Source organism: Ciconia boyciana, chromosome 1 (genome assembly GCF_034638445.1).
Source record: "Ciconia boyciana chromosome 1, ASM3463844v1, whole genome shotgun sequence".
Taxonomy (NCBI): Eukaryota; Metazoa; Chordata; class Aves; order Ciconiiformes; family Ciconiidae; genus Ciconia; species Ciconia boyciana.
Window position 1 is genome coordinate 5,259,435 of NC_132934.1, and position 18,271 is coordinate 5,277,705.

General features: G+C 44.5%; 2 protein-coding genes across 3 annotated transcripts in view; one reads left to right on the forward strand and one right to left on the reverse strand.

Annotated features, from left to right (window-relative positions):
* LOC140653562 (store-operated calcium entry regulator STIMATE-like) overlaps positions 1-2,688 on the forward strand; it is a 36,053-nt gene extending 33,365 nt beyond the window's left edge. The window contains 4 exon segments of the mRNA XM_072865816.1: positions 1,415-1,488; positions 1,490-1,534; positions 1,536-1,620; positions 2,192-2,688. Coding sequence (XP_072721917.1) covers positions 1,415-1,488; positions 1,490-1,534; positions 1,536-1,620; positions 2,192-2,305 — 318 coding nt within the window. The 3' untranslated portion in view covers positions 2,306-2,688.
* A 4,899-nt stretch (positions 2,689-7,587) lies between these two features.
* Positions 7,588-18,271, reverse strand: part of ITIH5 (inter-alpha-trypsin inhibitor heavy chain 5) — a 47,158-nt gene continuing 36,474 nt past the window's right edge. For both annotated transcript variants that reach the window (XM_072865941.1, XM_072866028.1), the window contains 6 exons: positions 17,017-17,326; positions 13,721-14,274; positions 13,291-13,341; positions 12,081-12,197; positions 9,214-9,591; positions 7,588-7,920 (listed from right to left, as the gene is read on the reverse strand). In XM_072865941.1, the coding sequence (XP_072722042.1) occupies positions 7,622-7,920; positions 9,214-9,591; positions 12,081-12,197; positions 13,291-13,341; positions 13,721-14,274; positions 17,017-17,326 (1,709 nt within the window). In that variant the 3' untranslated portion in view covers positions 7,588-7,621. The remainder of the gene's footprint in view (positions 7,921-9,213; positions 9,592-12,080; positions 12,198-13,290; positions 13,342-13,720; positions 14,275-17,016; positions 17,327-18,271) is intronic.

Here is an 18,271-nt window from a genome sequence, read left to right on the forward strand (position 1 = left end):
CAGGTAGCAGCCTGAATGGGTCTGGATGCATAATGTGAAGTGCCTGCTCAGTCAGCCACGCTTGGCTGCAATAGGATTTGAGTTTGCAGCTGAAACCCACTGAAATTACTAGTTCATTAGGCCACAAAACTAGCCTGTTGCAGCCTGTCAGAGTTCAGTGAGTTTATAACGCTGTGTGTGACTAATTATCTGCCCATTTTTTTCAGGTTCAACAGCATCACAATATTAATATGATAAACAGAGGAAATCTTCACTTGGAAGCGATAGGAAACTTTCCAATGTGTGTCTTGAACCAAAAAAAAAAAAAAATTTCCTTGAGACCAATGGGGGGGACACAAGAGAGCTTAATCTGATCTACTGCTATCCTTTGAGTGTCTGATGTGCTGCTGTGAAGATAACATCAGATGGAGGGGCTGGAGCGTGCGTGAGGCTGGGGAGGAAATCTTCCCCTGCGGCTCTTCTATTCCTTTGAAGTCATTGACTCATTGTAGTTCGTTTTTCCTGTTTAGTCATTTTGTTGCTGTGGTGCTGCCTAAGTGCTAATGAGTGGAGGGCATGTTAATTCACAACTGTGCCTGGAGGTAGCCACGGATAAGATGAATTCCCCCATGCTCCTGGTTTTGCCCAAGTTCTAGGACTGGCCGAGCTGTTGGGGACACTCTGCAGGTGAACGTGCTTGGCTGAAAGCCCATGCACCATCCCTTGACTTGTGCCTTTGAGCTGGAAGGCTGCTGTGAGTCAGGCACAGGGAGGCTTCGTAGTGCATTGGTTCAGTCTTTGGAGCAAAGTGGGGTCAGATGGGGCTGAGACTTGGGTGGGAGGTCTACACTGCCTTGCTGGAGGAAGCTATGTTTGTGGGGGTGGTTATGGTACCTGCCCCTTGTCCCTGCATCAGCCATGAACTAATGATGCTATTTGGGTTCTGTGATGGGCAAGTGGAGGAAAGAGGGGGGGAAAGGGCTGCTGGCATTGCTCATCTAAGGAAATAAAACTGGAGGCCCTTGGTTGTGCTGTTAGGCTTGTGCCCCTCTGTAGAGTTGGGGGCTGAGGTGCCAAGACCTGGCCAGGCTTCTGTTGTGGATGACTAGCGTTTACCAGAAATCCCATGATTTGACTGAGATCCTGCGTGCTACTGGGCGTGACGAGCTGTAGCACAAGGGTTGACTGCACTTCAGCTGTGCTTAGAGGTAGCTGCTGTCAGGGTTAATGACAGAAGGGCTTCTCTTGCCCAAAGCTGGTTGGTTGAGGTAAGAAGAAGGGGTAGGATGGGGTCGAGTAAACGATCTGTCAGGCCATGAATATTACCCATGCAAACTGCTCATCCATCCAGCCTGCTGGCTGGTATTGGGTTTCAGCTCTTCTGCAGTCAGTGCAGCCATAGCCCGAGTAAAATCCAGCCTTTTTCCTCTTCCAGATGATGTGGCTGGAGGATGCCCCACACGTGGCTCTGTCTGCATCGTGCAAACGCTCCAGGCCGGTGGCAGCCAGTTAGCTCAAAACAGCCTGTTGGTAGCTTCAAGTCTGAAGTTAGCTACTGAGAGCGTAGGTGTTCCTGGAGGCAATGGGCAGCCTTTTGATCATGCAGCAAAACTGTGGGCTTTCTTACCTGGAGAGGTACTGGTGAGAGGTGTCAGTGCTCTATTTTGGCTTCCACAATTCAGACTTGAGCCAGGAGCTGCTGTGCCAGGTAGAAATAAGACACTACCAGGCTAGGACACCACTCCTGAGCTTGCTGGCCATGGCTGAAGCTAACCCTGTAGTGGTGCTTGCTCTTCTGGCTGAGCTCTGGAGATAGCAAGCAGCTGGAGGCCTGGGAAAATGTCTACATCTGGTACAGCTGTTTACAAAATTTGTGGCCTAGTTTTTGTACATCTCCACTGAGGCTGCAGCCTGGCCTGAACATGCATGTCTATATGCGAGTCCTGTCCCATGGTGAACAGAGCTTTTTGTCTGCCTGTTCCACTCTCGAGGCGGGGGTGGGTTGGGACACCAAATGATCACGGTATCTGCGCCCAAATCTATCTGGCTGTCATTGGAGAGATGGTCAAGGTGACCTTGAGACTTCCCATCTGCCAGAGAGGATTAGATCTTGCAGCACACCCCACTAGGGGTGCTCGACCCCTTCAGCAAGCTGTATCAAGAAGAGCTGAGAACTTTCACTCTATCAGCATCTGTCTCTTCTCCTTTCTAGGTGTTACTCTCTCCAGACATGGATTTTGATCAGTCTGAAAGTGACCAGGATATTTCAGGACTCCAGGGAGCGAACCAGAAGATGAAGCAGCCCAGCTATCAAGTGGTCATCTGACAACACCAAGACAAGGGAGGTGGAGGAAGGGAAGTAGCACTGTGATCCTTGAGCTGGCTGAGGAAGGGCAGGGTGGGGAATGCTAGTTGATCCCTATGGATCTGCAGAGATCCTTTTGCCTGCCTCATCTAGACCTATCCTTCTGCAGTTGTCTTTTTGGGATGGTATCTGTGCGTCCTGTACAGCCTTGAGCAGTATCTGCTTTACCTGTCTGACCCTAACCCGTACACATGCAGGCACGTTGAGGTTAGGGGTATGGATATGTACTTCCCCTGGCTGGCCAGCTGGGTGTAACATTTTGTCAGGGCTAGAGACTGAAATCAAAAGATTGTCTGCTTTTTTTTATAGAAAAGAAAAAAAAATCTATCCTGTACTACCTGAACTGTGACACTTTTATATGCACAATACTCAAAATAATTGGTTTGCAATATGTATTTAAATGTCTTGAATTAGGAAGATTGTCTCAGTGGATCTGATGCTTTTTACTGTTTTGTAAGGAATGCAATAAATATTTGACCTAAAACTGCTTCATAAATGAAACGCCTTCATGTGCTTAATATTTTGCAAAACCCTAATGCTGTAAAGGGGAGGAAGGGGATGTGTTGAAATCTCTCCTGACCAGTTCCTCACAGGGCAGGTTGTCTTTCTGCAGCAGGGCTATCCTAGTAAACCTACAGAAGAAGAGCTGAGCCACAGTGCTCGGTTTCTGTAGATGGGTTGTATGAGCCACTTCAGTGCAAAGACCTAATGCTGCAGCATCAGCCTGTGCTGGACTCCAGACCAGAACAGACTCAGAGGTGGATCCCAGTTGCCACCTTACAAGTGAGTGTTTACTGGGAACTAGAAGTTGACTACTTTCCTTTTACCTAGTTTAAAATAAACATATAAAATCTCTGCAGGACCTGATTCAAAAACTAATCTGAAGAGTCAGCTGAAGCCCCATTAACCAGCCCTGGTCTTCTAGGGTAAGGGAATGGCCTCAGGTAGCATTGCTGCAGGAGAAGGCCCCTGGGTCATCCCAGAGCTGGCACCTTTTGCTCCAAGTGTGAGGTGCAGGGCTTTGCCCTTGCTCCTTCATTAACATATTGTATTCATCTATAAACACACAAAAATGCAAAACACTTTGCAGCTCTCCTGGGGGGAGAGAGAGAGCACAGAGCAGCTGCATAATGCACTCCCAGGCTGGGTGCAGAAACACAGCTGTGATGAGACCCATACAGAGTCCAAATGGTGGATAGTCCTCAGAGCAGGGCCTGATCCAGGATCCACTGAACTGATAGACCCAGTTGAGCCATAGACAGGCTTTGCTTATTGCAAGGCAGTCCCCAGAAGTCTTAGGCAGGAGTTATTTTTTTATTTTCCGTCCCAAGAAAACACTCCTTTTTTCCCAAAACCTTATTTTCCCAGGAAAACAGTCCTTATTAAGGAGTAGAAAATAAAGCATTTGGATTTTCTACTTTAGACAGATTTAGACTTTTAAAAGCTGAGCTGAAAGCCTGTGAAGTTTTTTGGTTTTGTGGGGTTTTTTTGTTTGGGTGGTTTTTTTTTTTCCTAACTTCAAAGTAGTTTAGAAGCATTAGATGCAAATCAAAGTCTTGTATGCCCCTTAGTGAACTTGACACACTTGGCTACACTTGCAGCTGTGCAGCCTTATACTATATTTCTAGAAATTAAGTAATTTTTTTTGTTTCTTCCTTACTTAATGAAGGGTCAAAAATCATACTTGTGCTGGAACATCAAATGGCTTTTGGAACACATGGTGCACAGCTCTCTGAATAGCTCATTTATATTGCTTAGTGAAATCAGTTTCACAATGCAACTTTTGCTTGTCTGGTGGAGTTCTGCACTGCTAAGGGCTGGAATAACTCCTGTGGTGTTTAAGGTCTTGACTGAAAAATAAAATTAAAACAGCTTCCCTATTAGAAACTTGCTCCCTATTTTGAGGTGCACTAGTATTTGGGTTTTGTTCTTGCCATAGGGCTTCACAGTGTATGTGAAGAGTGCTAATTCAGTCACAGCAAAGTCCTCGTCCTAAAATGGAAGGCGAGTAACGTGATCTTCATCTTAGCCCTTAGTTGAGGCTGACTGAGAAGGCTCACAATAGGCAATAGCAGGGCAAGTCTGATGTGGGGGAAGGTTGTCCCTCTCGAGCACTGCGTAGCCGGTGCTGTTTCGGCAGCCCTAAATTCAGGAGTCTTGTTCCCTTGTCTGAAATGGAGGTGTGCAATTGTTTCCATTGGGCTGCAAAGTGATTGCTCAGCCCTCATTCCTGAGCTATCAGAGCAGCTTGCAATCTTTAATCATATCACAGCAAAACAAAGTGCTCTGTGATACTCTTGGAGATGAGAACAAATGTGTGCTTGTATGTGCAGTTGTAGTGTGCTGCTTGGGAGCTCTCTGAGCCATGACAAAAGGTTGTGAGGACCAAGCCTGGGCACGTTCTCCTTGTGAGAGAGGGAAGTGCTGTGATGCCCCCTGTATAGATGGGGAAAGCTGAAGTTTACAGTCCATGACCTGCCTTTGCTCTTACTGCTCTTGGGGCAGCAGGAGCACAAACTCTGGTTTCCCATGTCCTGTGCTACTATATTTAAAGGTTGGATCAGTCTTCTCTATGTGGTTAAAGTCTCACTTTAGTGTGGGAGTAGACCCCTGGGGTCTGTTCACATAACGTGCTTCTTGCTTCCTACCAAGCGTATAGAGGCTGAAGAACATCATTGACCTTCAGGTTTTTTTCTGAAATTACTTTAGTTCCCAACCTATTGTTACCTTGTGAGTAGTTCTTTCAGCCATCTGGTAACATGAGCTTGTCCAGCAGCATAAAACATACATAACCTTAGCTTCAAAGCTTGTTTTATCTTTGCCAAATGAAAGCTTCACTGCAGTGTTCACTGTAAGATATTTATTGTGACATGGATAACTGGAGCCTTAACAAGAACTAGAGTATATTGCTCCAGGTGCTTCACATGGCTTGGAAGTTGGATTTGATCATTGTTCTTTTCAGGCCCTGAAAGAAATATGTTTCCTTGGCTGGAGGAGGAGGAGGAAGAGGGGTAATGATGCACCTGAAGCATTAGCAATATGTGTGTGTGTACATATATATATATACATATCTATATACAGGAGAGATGAGACGAGAGGAGAGTCTAAGCCAATTGCTCCCCTTAGCAATACATTTGAACAGCAAAATGTGGGAGGAGAGTGAAGATTTCAAAGAAATCTCTTTTCAGTAAGGACAGTATGAAGAAGACACCTGCCAAAACCTGCTCTGTCTAGAAGCTCAGTGCTGCTATCCTCTTCACCCTGTGCTAGTGAAATGGGAGGTTATTTGGGAATGGGCTGGGTGAGCCTCCTACTGTCTGCTTGGGTGGAAAGTCAACTTCCACAGATGCTTTTTTTCACCTTATTCCTGGCTCATGAGCATTAGCGTCTTAGCTTATTGCATGCTCAGGCCTGTGCTGAAGGTCTTGCCTTCAGTTCTCCCTTGCAGGAGAGCTATTTCTCAAGATAGCTGGGCCTAAAGCAGTAGTTTTGTCTTTATGTTTTGTTCCAAAGCGTGAGCCTTGGCATGAGTTTTGCACTAACTGAGCTCTCTGTAAGGGTCTTCCATAGTGCAGTTAAATCTAGCTGGTTGCTTTCAGCTGTTTCCCTCTTCTCCACAGCACATAGTGTGAAGAAGCAACCATGCTCGCTACCTGCTCTGCTGTCACAGTGCTAGCAGTACTAACTAGATGATCAAGCAACTGGAAAACCACTACCCCCAGCAGCTGGAGCTCCTACAGCAACAATATGATTTAATTTTTAAATATGCAAAAAGTCAGTCAAGATTGAACCTACTTCTGTAGGTCTCTGGCAACTCTGTTTTCTCCTAACACATGGATATCATTTAGCTCCTGGAGATGCTTCCACACCCGCCCTCCTTCCTTGCAGTTCTGGAAAGGCAGAGTATACATGAGCTCAATTTGGCCTTGTCATGTAAATGTCTTTGTGGTTGTCAAAGTCCTCTTTGGCTAAGTTCTCTAGTTCTCTACTAAGCAAACTCCCCTGTGGCTGATGTATAGCATTATTCAGTGATGCCTCACTCTAAAATAGACCACAGCCTTGCAGTTTGGGTTTGGAGGTTTCTTTGCAGAGCAGGACCACCTGCAGTGGGGGTGGCTGGCGGACCCTTCTGTAACCTCCTGCTGCCAGATTCCTGCTGCATACAAATTCCTACAGTGTAAGGAAGGAGAAGGAGCCAGGGAAATTCAGATGAAAAATTTTTGAGAATTTGGAGTAAACAAAGACTTCCTCCCTGATTAGAAAAGCAGCTTAGAAATGTCTAGTCTAAATTCAAGAGTCTGCTTTGTAGGGTCATAAGCTATCGTGGGTGCTGGTTCATCATCCTTTAGAGAATTTAAATCTCTGCTAAGCACAAGTGATGCTCTGCTCAAGGAGGTGGCAGGTCTGTTGGAAGTTCATGGTGGAACTTTGTTTCTCTCTGAGGGAGTCAAGACTCAAGAAATCACTAAACCTGCAATGTTATTTAAATGAGATGCTTCATGGAATGGGAGCCTGCACCACTCCTGTTGCTGCAGAAGACCAGAGGTGCTTTTTAAGCATGCAGCCTGTGCACTGAGACAGCAATAAACCACGTGAAGGTTTCCACCACTGTTTTAAAGGGTCCATAGTGGTTCAGGGAACATCATGCTTAGTAGCAAATCCAGACCCCATCCCAATAACCAAGAAAGCAATACCCTCTTGTGGCCTGTTGATCTAAGGTTTTGATTTCTTTGTTACTTCTTTGATGCTAATGGGTCACTGCAGATGAATATCCACCCACCTCTCCTCTCTCTCTCTCTCTTCTTTCCCCAGGGACCATGGTTGGAGCAGGTGCTCCAAGTCACTTCTTTGCAAGGTGTATCACCCAAGATTGTCTCTCTAGATAGGCACTGTGCTGGATGATCTGTGCCTCTCACTGGGTGACTCATCAGCCCCTGGGGGTATTGCACGGATCCCTGCATGGGTTTATTTTAAGGCCAGCAGCTCTCTGCACTGTTCGATATGAGTGCTGGCCCATTTCTCCCTCCCCACTGGGAGAGCACCGATCACGCCTTTAACCACATCCTCAACCCTTTCCCCCAAACCTCCTTGTCTTCAGGAATTTGATGAACAATGTTCATCTAGCATGAAAGAGAGACAGCTGATTCCCAAGGGCAAGAAGCCTTGGTTTCTTTGGCATCAAAAAGTAAAGAAATATTCATAAGTTGCCTAGCTCTAGAGGCTTCAGAAGGGAACCGCTGTCACACATGCTGCTGCAATGCATTGCTATGGTCGGTCTTAAATGCTGTTAATCGTCCCAAAGCTGGTCCCTGTGTCGAAAGGATGAGAAGCCAAATAGTCTTTATAGCTCCCATCAATCAGTTTGTCTGCATTGTTTTTGGCAAACCAGCAGTCAACTTCCTGCTGGCCATTGTAGATCCTCCTCTGCTTCCACACGACAGGAACAAGCCGTCCCTTCACTTTCAGGGTGTTTGTAGGGTTTGGCTTTAATGCTTCAGTTTGGTTCTGACCAACCTGCTGACGACTTGTGTTTAGAGATTCCTGAAGAAGTTTAACATCATGGTTCAAGAACTGACCTGCAAGGCAAGATAAAATAGACTCCATTACTGGCTGGTTTGTGCCTGTTTGTAAGTTTTGTTTTGTTTTTTTTTAAAAGACCACATTTTGAGGATTCTTAGCATATGGGGTTGTAAAGGGCTTCTCTGCAATAGCAGGATGAATCTAGGTCCTGTGATTCTTTTCTAAATCTCACAGAGTAAAACCCTATTTCTTTTTTCACTCATCAAGACACATCGGCTGAGCTAAAGAGCTGTTTGAGCTGCTAGTGGGCCGTGGTTACTAGATGGTAATATAACCCATACAAAGCCCATCAGCAAGCAGAAAGAAGATCTAGGCTTGAAGCTCCAAGTTCTCTTCCCTTGCCTTTTCAGCAAGGACTTTTTGGCCAAACCCAAGTGTGGATTTAGAGGTTTGCACATGTGAGCAGCCTGAATCCGAAATCACTCCTGAAGGATCATTTCCTGCTTAACCTAGGGGTACCTGAATGTCACAGAAACGATGGCTTCAGTCTTAGAGTTCTGCACCTGTATATAGCCATAAACATCACTACTCGTTGGCTGAAAGAACCCAACCATCTAGACATTCTCTGAGCCTTCCTAAAGCCTAATTGCTCTCAAAACATGGGGATGGCTCTTCCTTCATGTTTGAAAGAAAGGGGCCACAAAAAGTACTAATGTTTCTTGATCTCAGTCAGGCTCACGTGTAAACAGCTCAATCCTGTGAAAACAGACCCTCTGGACATATGCAAGTGCAGTACTTGAAGGCTAAGCCAATGATCTCTGGCAATGTGCTAGCTCTGTGACTAGAGCTCTCTTTCAGAATCTTCAAGACTTCAGTTGACTGTCCTCTCTGCCTAGAGAGATTCAGACCCTACTTTGCTATGTCCCTGAGAGCACATTAGCAGCTGGGCTATTCTGAATTAGGACTACTGTTAGAGAATCTCTTATTGGTGCCTTATTCAGGCTTCTTGTGCAATATTTGGTTTCTGTCTCTGTATTGGGAACATCAAACGTGTATTCTAATGACAACTGTATTGAACAATCATAAAAACAGTGGAAATGGGAAAAACAGGCACAGCCACATAGCTAGGATAGTGGAAGATAGCTCATACAGAAAAAGATGGGAGAGGAGTTGGGGATGCTAGCAAAAGAGAAGTTGTTTGGGAGTGGAAGACTGGAAGTAAAAGTCTCACCTGGGAACTTAATCCCCACCTGCCTTGTTCGTTACCTCCTGTCTCTGTCCTCTAAAACTGTTTGGAAGGATCATTTTTCTCTGGCTTGCAGCTCTGAATCTGAGAACCTGTTACCTACCCAGTAGCCCGTGGGAGTCGGAAGAGAGGCCTTTACTGTTGGCAATGTAGAACCCCAGGTGATCCCTCTGATACAGGGCCGGCTTCTTGTAATGGTGGATGAGGATGACAAAGCTGATTGTGTCTCGTATCGTCACAGTGACGTTGGAATTGGCAGAGATGGACACCTCGAGGCTGCTGCTCCGCACAACGGCACTCCGATCGCAGGACAGAAGAAGTCTTTCCCCATCATCCAAGATGATTCTTTTGGGTGTGATCTCTAGGTAAGATCTTTCTGGCTTATTGCTGAGGATAGTGATGGTGCTGAAGTAAGTCCGATGCTTCTTGTGGCCGTTGGGTGGTGCAGGAGCTCCAATGAGTTGCCCATTCACAGTTACACCTTGCAGGAAAATAATCAATAAATGAAAGCTGGAAACAAGAATAGGTCTATTGTCTCAAATATTTAAGCCTTGCAACTGATGACATGCAGATTCACCACCTCATGGTCGATTATTTCGCCTACCAGTATTCAAAGCAGTATGGCCAGTCTGTTATAAATTGATTACCTTATATAGAGCACCTAAACTTACCCAAGCTCAGAAATACTGGCCTTCCCTGGAGACGGGTGCCTCCAGCCCCATTAGTCCTAATATTGTGTACGCAGTGCTACAGGATAGGATCAGCTGCTCCTCAGCACAGCCACTCCCTAAACTCCATCCAACCTTAGACCTGTCTATCATCAAGACAATGATGTGCGGGGGTTTTGAGCCACATAAGACAAATATTTATCTTCCTGACTGCTATAGCCTGACCAACTGTGGTATGACTTACCTAGACCACCTATTTGTTGATGCATCACTCAAACCTGGGCAAACATTCCAGATCTTGGAGGACTAACAACAGCTGCTGGCAGGCCTGCTTTTCCTCATATCACCAACTGGCATAGGGACTGAACTTCTAGGAAGAGGACCTGGGTGTATCTGAATGCTGCTGTCTCAGAGTATCTCAGAGTAGTAGACAGTTGGAGTTTGATGTCCCTCTCTACCTGACTCCTAAGAAGAGAACTAGCTTGGGAAGCCACAGAGTAAGGGTTACTGCCTTGGACAACATGCTAAAGACTGAGCAGGACCTGTAGTGAAGTGCTAAACCTCCTCAGGTAGCAGTGTAAGAAATTCAGGTTCTCTCTGTGTCGCTGCAGAATAGGACCCTGAACCCCACACTCCTGTTGGGTTATTTTCAGCTTCACCAGTGCTGCTCTTCCAGCCTTCCTCAGTTTTGCCCCAAAATGACCACTTTTGAGTAGTCTAAGGTGCAGATGCCACTGAGTCAGCTGAAGCCTAGATGTCCACACTAAGATTCCCAATCATTTTAACGATTTTTGTGACTTCCTGTCCTTAAGACAGCGTCTCACTTCCTACAGGTCTCTGAACAGCTACCAGACAGTAACAATTGAGGAGGAGATTTGTGGCTAACCCAAGCTACACCCAAGCCATCAACACTGAGATAAAATATCTCCATATCCTATCATTGCTGATGGAATCTCTCATTTCTGTCTTCATAGACTCAACTTGCTAGTGCTATGGAGTCTGTTTTTCTCAAGCTCATTCTGCATTTGAGCTAAAGAATCACTCAAAGCTGTAGCACAAACACAGACTGTGAAAAGAAGCTTAAGGGAAACATTGCCAGGAGCTGGATCTTATTCACTAAGGCAAGCATGAACACAGAAATATGGAGGCTAGACCACTGCCACACAGAATAGAATTCTTATAACTTTATTGTGGGGTTGTTTATCTTCTTTGTAAAACAAGTCTGTGCATTGTCTCTGGTTTTGACACCCCTTCCTCCCACCGTTTCCCTGCTCAGGATATAATCTGCTTATTAGCTGCCCTGCTTAGAATTCCAGATCAGATCAGGCCACAGTTTGGGTCCCTGGGGATCAGACTTGCTTGGACAAAGCAGATCCTGAATCGTGTGGGTTTTCTCAAGGCTGTCATGACTCAGTAACCAGTTTGGTGGTCCCTTTGCTGAAACAGCCTCAGTGCTTCGTTAGCCTGTTTGGATGATTTGCTCTGTCCTGAACCAACCAGCACTGTAAGGAAAAAGTGAAGTTCCAATAACAGAGCAATTTTGGCGAGTGCAAATCTTTTATTTGCATATTGTGACTTTGTAACTAGGGGGCTGATGAAGTTGCACCATCAAAGAAATGCATTGTCTCTGCACCAGAAAGCTGAATCCCCTGTGTAATCTCTCAGAGGTGGCTGCATGGCTTATGCAAACACTACATGCAATATGCAAAATGCCTGTGGCTGCTCATTCAGCTATGACTGTTGTACACTGGTCAAGTGCAACCCCCAGACCCATACTGGGTCTAATCATCAGGAACTGAGCTCTCCCATCTGGCTGGACTGAAGGGGTGCAATGTGGTCCTCATGCACTCAAGTGGGTCTCTTGGCTGTTTACAAGCAATTGCTGCTCTCTTGATTCCAGTCAATGAAGACCTGAACTAGGAAAAGTTTGGATACACATAAAGGCCAGTTCTCTCTATGGTTAGGTCTAATCTGTTGACAAACACTTCTGTAGATGAATTGTGCATGTAACAGCAGCCAGGCCTCCTCCTCACTTAGGCTTGTTGTGATTTTACCCGTAAGCTATGACAAAGTTGGAGGTCAGTAAGTACAACTGAACAGTTTACCTCCCCTTCTAATCCAGGTGACTAGAGCCAGAAAACTCACATGCACCAATTTTCCATTGCCTGGCCAGAAAAGCAACTTTTTCTAATTTTCTGCCAGTTTCTTGCCTATGAAGCACCTTGGTGCTTAGTCTTATTGCTAGAGCTGGCCTTGCACTTCAGCTTTCCTCCACAAGCAACTGCTTTGCTTGGCTGCTTACCAGATTCCTTATGATCAGAGACCAGTCGGAGAATGTCCCCTGGTTCTCCGTCAATATTGAAGCAGACAGAGAACTTGCTGGAGGGAAAATCAATGACAAAGTGAGGGTCTCCATCCGCTGAGAAGACATGGAAAAAGAGACAAATGTGAGAGACTTACACAAAACTGCAGTGTCAAGAATGTAACAAAACTGCTTTTCAAAGTGTGTTTGTCCCTGTTTTTTTCTAAGACCTCCCAGTTTGTTGTTTTTAGAGGGTCGGATGGAGTTTGCCAGGAAATGCCAAGTTTTGCTTTGTTTTTCACAAAGATTATTTTGTTTTGTTTTGTTTTTTCTCACAGAAGAGGTTGGGTTTTCAATGAAAACTCAAAACCCAAAGCAGTTCAGGTGAAAATCAGGATATTTTCTTCCTGGAATATCATTTCAGTGATTTATGGGAATTGTCATGCAGGTGTTTTATACTCCTCTTCTCCGTATTCTGTTGGGAGGCTACATCCCCCACAGCATAAAAAAATGTATCCTCTCACCAAGGACTGCTGCATGGGCGCACCGCACACTGAACCTTCCTGGTCCTCAATATCAGATTGGAGCAGTCAACAGCAGATTTTAAACAATCCCACGACCTTAATTTTTCAACAATCCTTGACCTATCATCAACTACCAGATAGTTGTTATTAATAATAAGACAAGCCCAAACCCTAGTTTTTAAGGTAAATTTGACCTTATCCAGTGAAATTCAAGTCTAAATTCTTGATCTGGGCTTATTCTTCAGTGTTTAATGTATGAAAAGGATGTTAAGTAGAGGTGCAGAACCAACAGAGAAATAGCAAAACACTACAGAATTCCCTTTTTTTTTTTCTCCTTTGACAACACTTTTTATGTTTCAGCAACATTACTTTATAAAATGTTTTTTGACTAGTTCTAGTACAGAGAGAACATGCTTCCTGTTCTCCCCTAATCTACAGAAATCATAAACACGAGGATCAAGTGTTGTAAATCATCTGCCTTGCTATGTTTCCTCACACTTCTTCTCATTACTGATCCTCTCTGTATTTTGTTTTTGTTTTCATTCTCCTCCCTGCTCTGCAGGTGTAGTAAATAGGATTTTGGCTGATCCGTCGGGATGGCTATACCACAGTGGCATGCAACTGAGGTTTCCATAAATCAACCACTATTATTTTGGATTATTAAAGGCATGAAAACAGGCACTGACCTGAAGTTTTGGAGATTTTAATTCTTTGTTTATCTTGCTGTCTGCGTATACCTAGAAGTGGGGAAGGAAGGCTGTTACAATTACTTATTGAGCAGCAGAAAGAGCCATGGTATAATAATGTTCCCAAAATGTTATTCAGCGAGATTATGAGACATATTCCTGCAGCTACTTTAAGCTTCATTCAGAATACCAATTTTTCTTTGATAGTTTCTACAGAGCACTAAGTGCTTCCAAGGGGTGAGTTAGGTGCCTAAAAAGTTTGCTCAAGGTCACCCAGCCCACAATTAGCAAAATCGATATGAAAATTTCAGCTTTCTGTTTACCACCCCTCGGTTCATTGTCTAGATCATCCCTGTTGCCAAAGTCAGCCATGAGACATTACCTATGCAAAAAGATTTCTTGCCAACACATGGTTATTTTTCCCTCATACCTGGTGGTGTCTTGTGTCCCTGCAAGCTCTGCAACTTCTCACCAATGCCATCAGTAGAAGGGCTGATAAACTCCTCTTGAGGTGGTTCTGAATGGAGCCCAGCCTCTCTCATCTTCAAAACGGTGAAGGGAGTAACAAAGTTGTAAGTCAGGGCCATTGACTTGGCTTTCTCCATCAAATAGTCTTTTTCCTGATTGTCATCAGTCTTTAACCGGGAGTTAAGCAATTCCTTGATGGTAAGGTAACTCCATGCCCTCTCAATGTAATTTTTGTCACCTTTGCCATCTTCCAGGCCAGGGACACCTCTGATGTCATTCCTGCTTGGCAGGTCAATAGCCACATCTGTTTTGAGGAGGATGTACTTCTTGGAGTTGCTAGCAGTCACCTCTACATGGAGACTATCTGAGGTGTGGTTGATGAGTTTGCCAGCTATTATAATTTCAGAGCCATTAAAGTAGTTAGGGAAGAAGTTCTGGGTGACCTGCTCCACATTGTCTTCAGGGTAATCAATACGGATGTCAGAGAGAAGGGGTGTTCCTATTTCATCATAGAACCTTAAACAAAGACACATTTCTCACCGTTAGTACTGTTCATTCAAGTGTACGCACATGCTCTTGTGCTTATACATGGCCAAGGATACAGTCAGACTATCTAATATGGCTCCTAAGACATTCAGGGGCAGTTAGAGCTACCAGGCTCCAAATTTAACTACTGCATCCACTGTAACTGGGCCCAGAGAGACGGGGGGGTCTCTACCCTTAGAGATTTTCAGAACTTGAGTGGACAAGGTCCTGGGAAACCTCACCTAAATTTGAAGTTAGCTCTTCTCTGAGCAGAAGGCTGGATTACATGACCTCCAGAGGTCCCTTTCAACCAAAATTATTCTTTGCCTCATTTTAGTTTTCAGTGTTTCTTAGGCATCTAAACAGAGTCTCCTAAGTATGTTCAGAAGCATCCCAGCATGGCCTGGCAGGCACCTACCTTCCACTGTGATTCCAGAGCTCTGCAAGGAGATATTTGTGACCACTTAAGTTTTCTTAAGAGGACCTGTCCCTTAAAAGTAAATTCTTGGCTTCTCAGGCTCACAGAAAGCACCCTAGTTATTTTGAAATGTACTTAGAAGAGATGCTGTTACCCACAGTTTTCTAGTGGTATTATGCATGGTATTCCAGAGCCAGCAACTGTAAGACCAAGATGCTAGGTCCCCCAAAGCTGGGGAGTATCTGAACCAAAGCTTCTGTATCACTGGAAGAGTCCTAGATACTACCATTTGGGATGGTCAGTGTAGGACAGGCAGGAATACAGTTTTCTGAGGGCCAAAGGAGAAAGAAAATAAAAAATGAATCTCACTATACCCCCATAAATGAGGACATTTCCAAGGAATGGAGGAATCCTAACTACTAAATACAGGCGGCCTGGCAGAAGAGAACTCACTGCTACCTTATTGCTGATTTTCTGTTGGAGCAAGACATGGCTTCTGTGGAACCAGAGAGCTTAACCGTATAATGCCTTGTTAATGTGACCTACCATACTTCTGAGAATACCTTGCACTGGACAGGCCAGAAAGCCTTTACAAGGGGTCAAGGCCCAAGTTTACAGTACTGTGTTTTCCCTGCAGCAATGTGCTTTTGATGGCTCTTCCCAAGCTGCTCCAAGAATGCCCTATTTCCCATTTAAATGCCAGACTCCTCATCTCTTGGCAAGTCATTTGAGTCTAATTTGGTAAATAAACAAAGAATTGGCCTCAGACCTTTTTTAGTTCAAGCTGCATTTATTTTTCACATCTGCTTAAACAGATTGTCTGGAAGCTAGAGTCACACTTTCTGTTTTATTCTCTCTCCAAGGAAACCCAAAGCCTGAATTGGTTGACTTTCTTTTAAAGTCTCTCTGAGCACTCAGTATCTTTGATGCAGAGACCTCGTCACATTTTAAAACATGAGTTAATTAAACCTGAGAACTCTCTGTGAAATAACTCCTAGGTTGTAACAAATGCTGGAGTGAGAGATACAACCTGTCTTACGGTACAATGTAAGGAAGTACCTGTGTAAAAAATACAACCCACTGACCACAAAAATCAGAAATTACATTGGCACCCATGTAGTTTCCTCTCCAACAGTGATTTGAATTGGCCTCCAGCAAGTGATTGTGCTTTTCTGTATAAATTTGGCACCAGATGCCAAATGGGTTTGCTATCACTCAGCTTCATAAACAGTGAGCTGTTTGTCAGACAGAGGTGTTTGAACAAGTACTTGCAGTGATGGGTTCCTGCAGCCCGATCAATCAGCACAACCTTCATTTGCCAGGGAATGCCACTCGCTATCCAAAATGCATGTTCTGAGAAGCAAATGGCACGGGCAGAGTGGCAGATGTATCTACAAAATCTGGTTTAAAAGGAACACATCCTTGTCCTAGTATAACCACGACAGAAAGAACAGCTCTAGTAGAAAGTGTGTGGTCTCATTGCTCCAGATAAAATTAGACACTAGCCAGGCAAAATGAGAAGTCTCTGCTCAATGATTGCCTCTTTTTGGTTTCTCAGGGTCAAAACACTAACATTTTGGGAGTGAAAACCAAACATTTTTGCATGGAAATACTGACACGCTGCCTGACATTTTAAACAGAGCTGTGATTCAGTTATCTTTTTACTGTTCCTCACTAGGGTCTCCCCTTGGACTACAGCTCCCCGAACACAGAAGAGCAGCATAATCTTTGGTCCTATTGACTGATGAGTATTACAGGAAACCTGTTAGGAATTTGGGTCACAAAGAATGAGGGAATGAAGTGACTGTATGATCATCCCAGGAATGACCCTTGTGTATTTTTCAAAGAAGTCAAATATTTTGGAGTTTGGGCAAAAGGTTATCGTTTTCAAAAAATAAAGAAATAATTTTCTGCCCCAAATTGGGATCTTCATTCCTGAGCCCCTCCATGCTGTTTATGTTGTCAATTTGAAGTGAGCAATGCATCCTTTCCTCCCTCCATCCACTTGTGGAGAGGTGGCACTTATGCCTCCCATCTCTCCAGGTTTACATGCCCAAAACAATTATGTGAATCAGGAAAACAAATGCCTTGTTCTGAGGGCTGGGAAGCTCCACTACAGCTCAGGGGTCTGCTAGGAAGGAAACAATTTCTGGGTAGGCATCCTCAGTATCTGAGCATACTCTGCCTCTCTCAACCAGAGTTGAGCCTCAGAGAAACTCCCATCTCTTGTGATGTCTCCTTAGAGGATTTTCCTTCCCAAAACCCTTGCCCAGAGGACCCAACGCAGATATAAGTACAGAAAAAGCAGAACAAACCCTTTGAGGTGGCTGGCTGCATCCTCATCCTCCTGGAAATGCCTCGTCATGCCACAGTTCTCCAGTGCCATCCTCTCCAGCAGCTTGTGGTCTACATCATTGCCAATGCCGATGGTGAAGAGGCAGAATTTATCACGGATGGCATCCTTGGTGTTGCTGAGGATTTTGGATGTCTGTGTTTCCCCAACAGTGGGCCTCCCGTCCGTGAGGAAGATGATTAGAGATACACTCCTGGCATCAATGTTGTTCTGAGCAATGTAATCATTTAGCAGCTTTGCACCAGTCTGGAGAGCACTGTTAATATTAGTCCCTGGGAAGGTATCAAAATTATTAGCTCATTTCTCCTTCTAAGAGTGGTATAAATAATTTCACTAAGCTCCCTTTAGTATGATAACAGCACCTCTGTTCATCAGGATGTTCCCTTTCTCTACAAGAGGTTGCACTAGTCCTTTAATTCAGTTCAGCTCAGTTACTCAGCACCAGTTTGGGATAGCTGTTTATAGTCTTATGAATTGAATTATGAATTGCAGTTTATTATGTGAAATTGCTGTATCCTTGAATGTCTCAATGTGCAATAATCAGCTGTGGTAAGCAGAGTCACAGCACATACCATGTCCTGCCAGTACATACAAAAATAGTTAAACTTAATTACGGGACTCTCCCAGATGATATCTGAACTAGGAAAGCAAGTTCTGCTCACTTTGTCTGAAGGGCACAAGATTTGAAGAGAGGAAAAAAGCCTTGAAATGGGAAAACAAGTGGTTGGGTTTGTTCTTCAAACCCCAGGTGCTAACAAAGTTTAAAGGGAAGAGAAGTGGCTTTGTTAGCTGGGGAGTGTGTTTTCACAAAACAACTGGCTAGCAAAGAATGGAGCTGCCTGAAGTGGGGAGAGAGGGAGAAAATAGAAAATAAATGAAGGAATAGATATACATTAGAAGAATAGCCATGAAAAGGATCCAAGCCTATTGTGTGTTCAGGGGGGAAAAAAAAAAAAAGCAGGGAAGTGAGTACAGGTATTTCCTTGCTCCATGTATTTCTTATGCTAGTCGAAGCAAAGAGGGATTGGTTGTGGAACCTTTGCAATATCAGTACATCTGGGTTAAAAACAGCTCTCAGCAAAAAAGCAGGTGAAATTGGTTAAGAGCAATACACAACAGAGTCCTGGGGGTCTGGAAGGGGAGATCTAAGAAGGTTGTCAGCAAGGATGTGCTAGCAGGTCTGACCATGCATCATATACCTAGAAACTTAGCGCGCA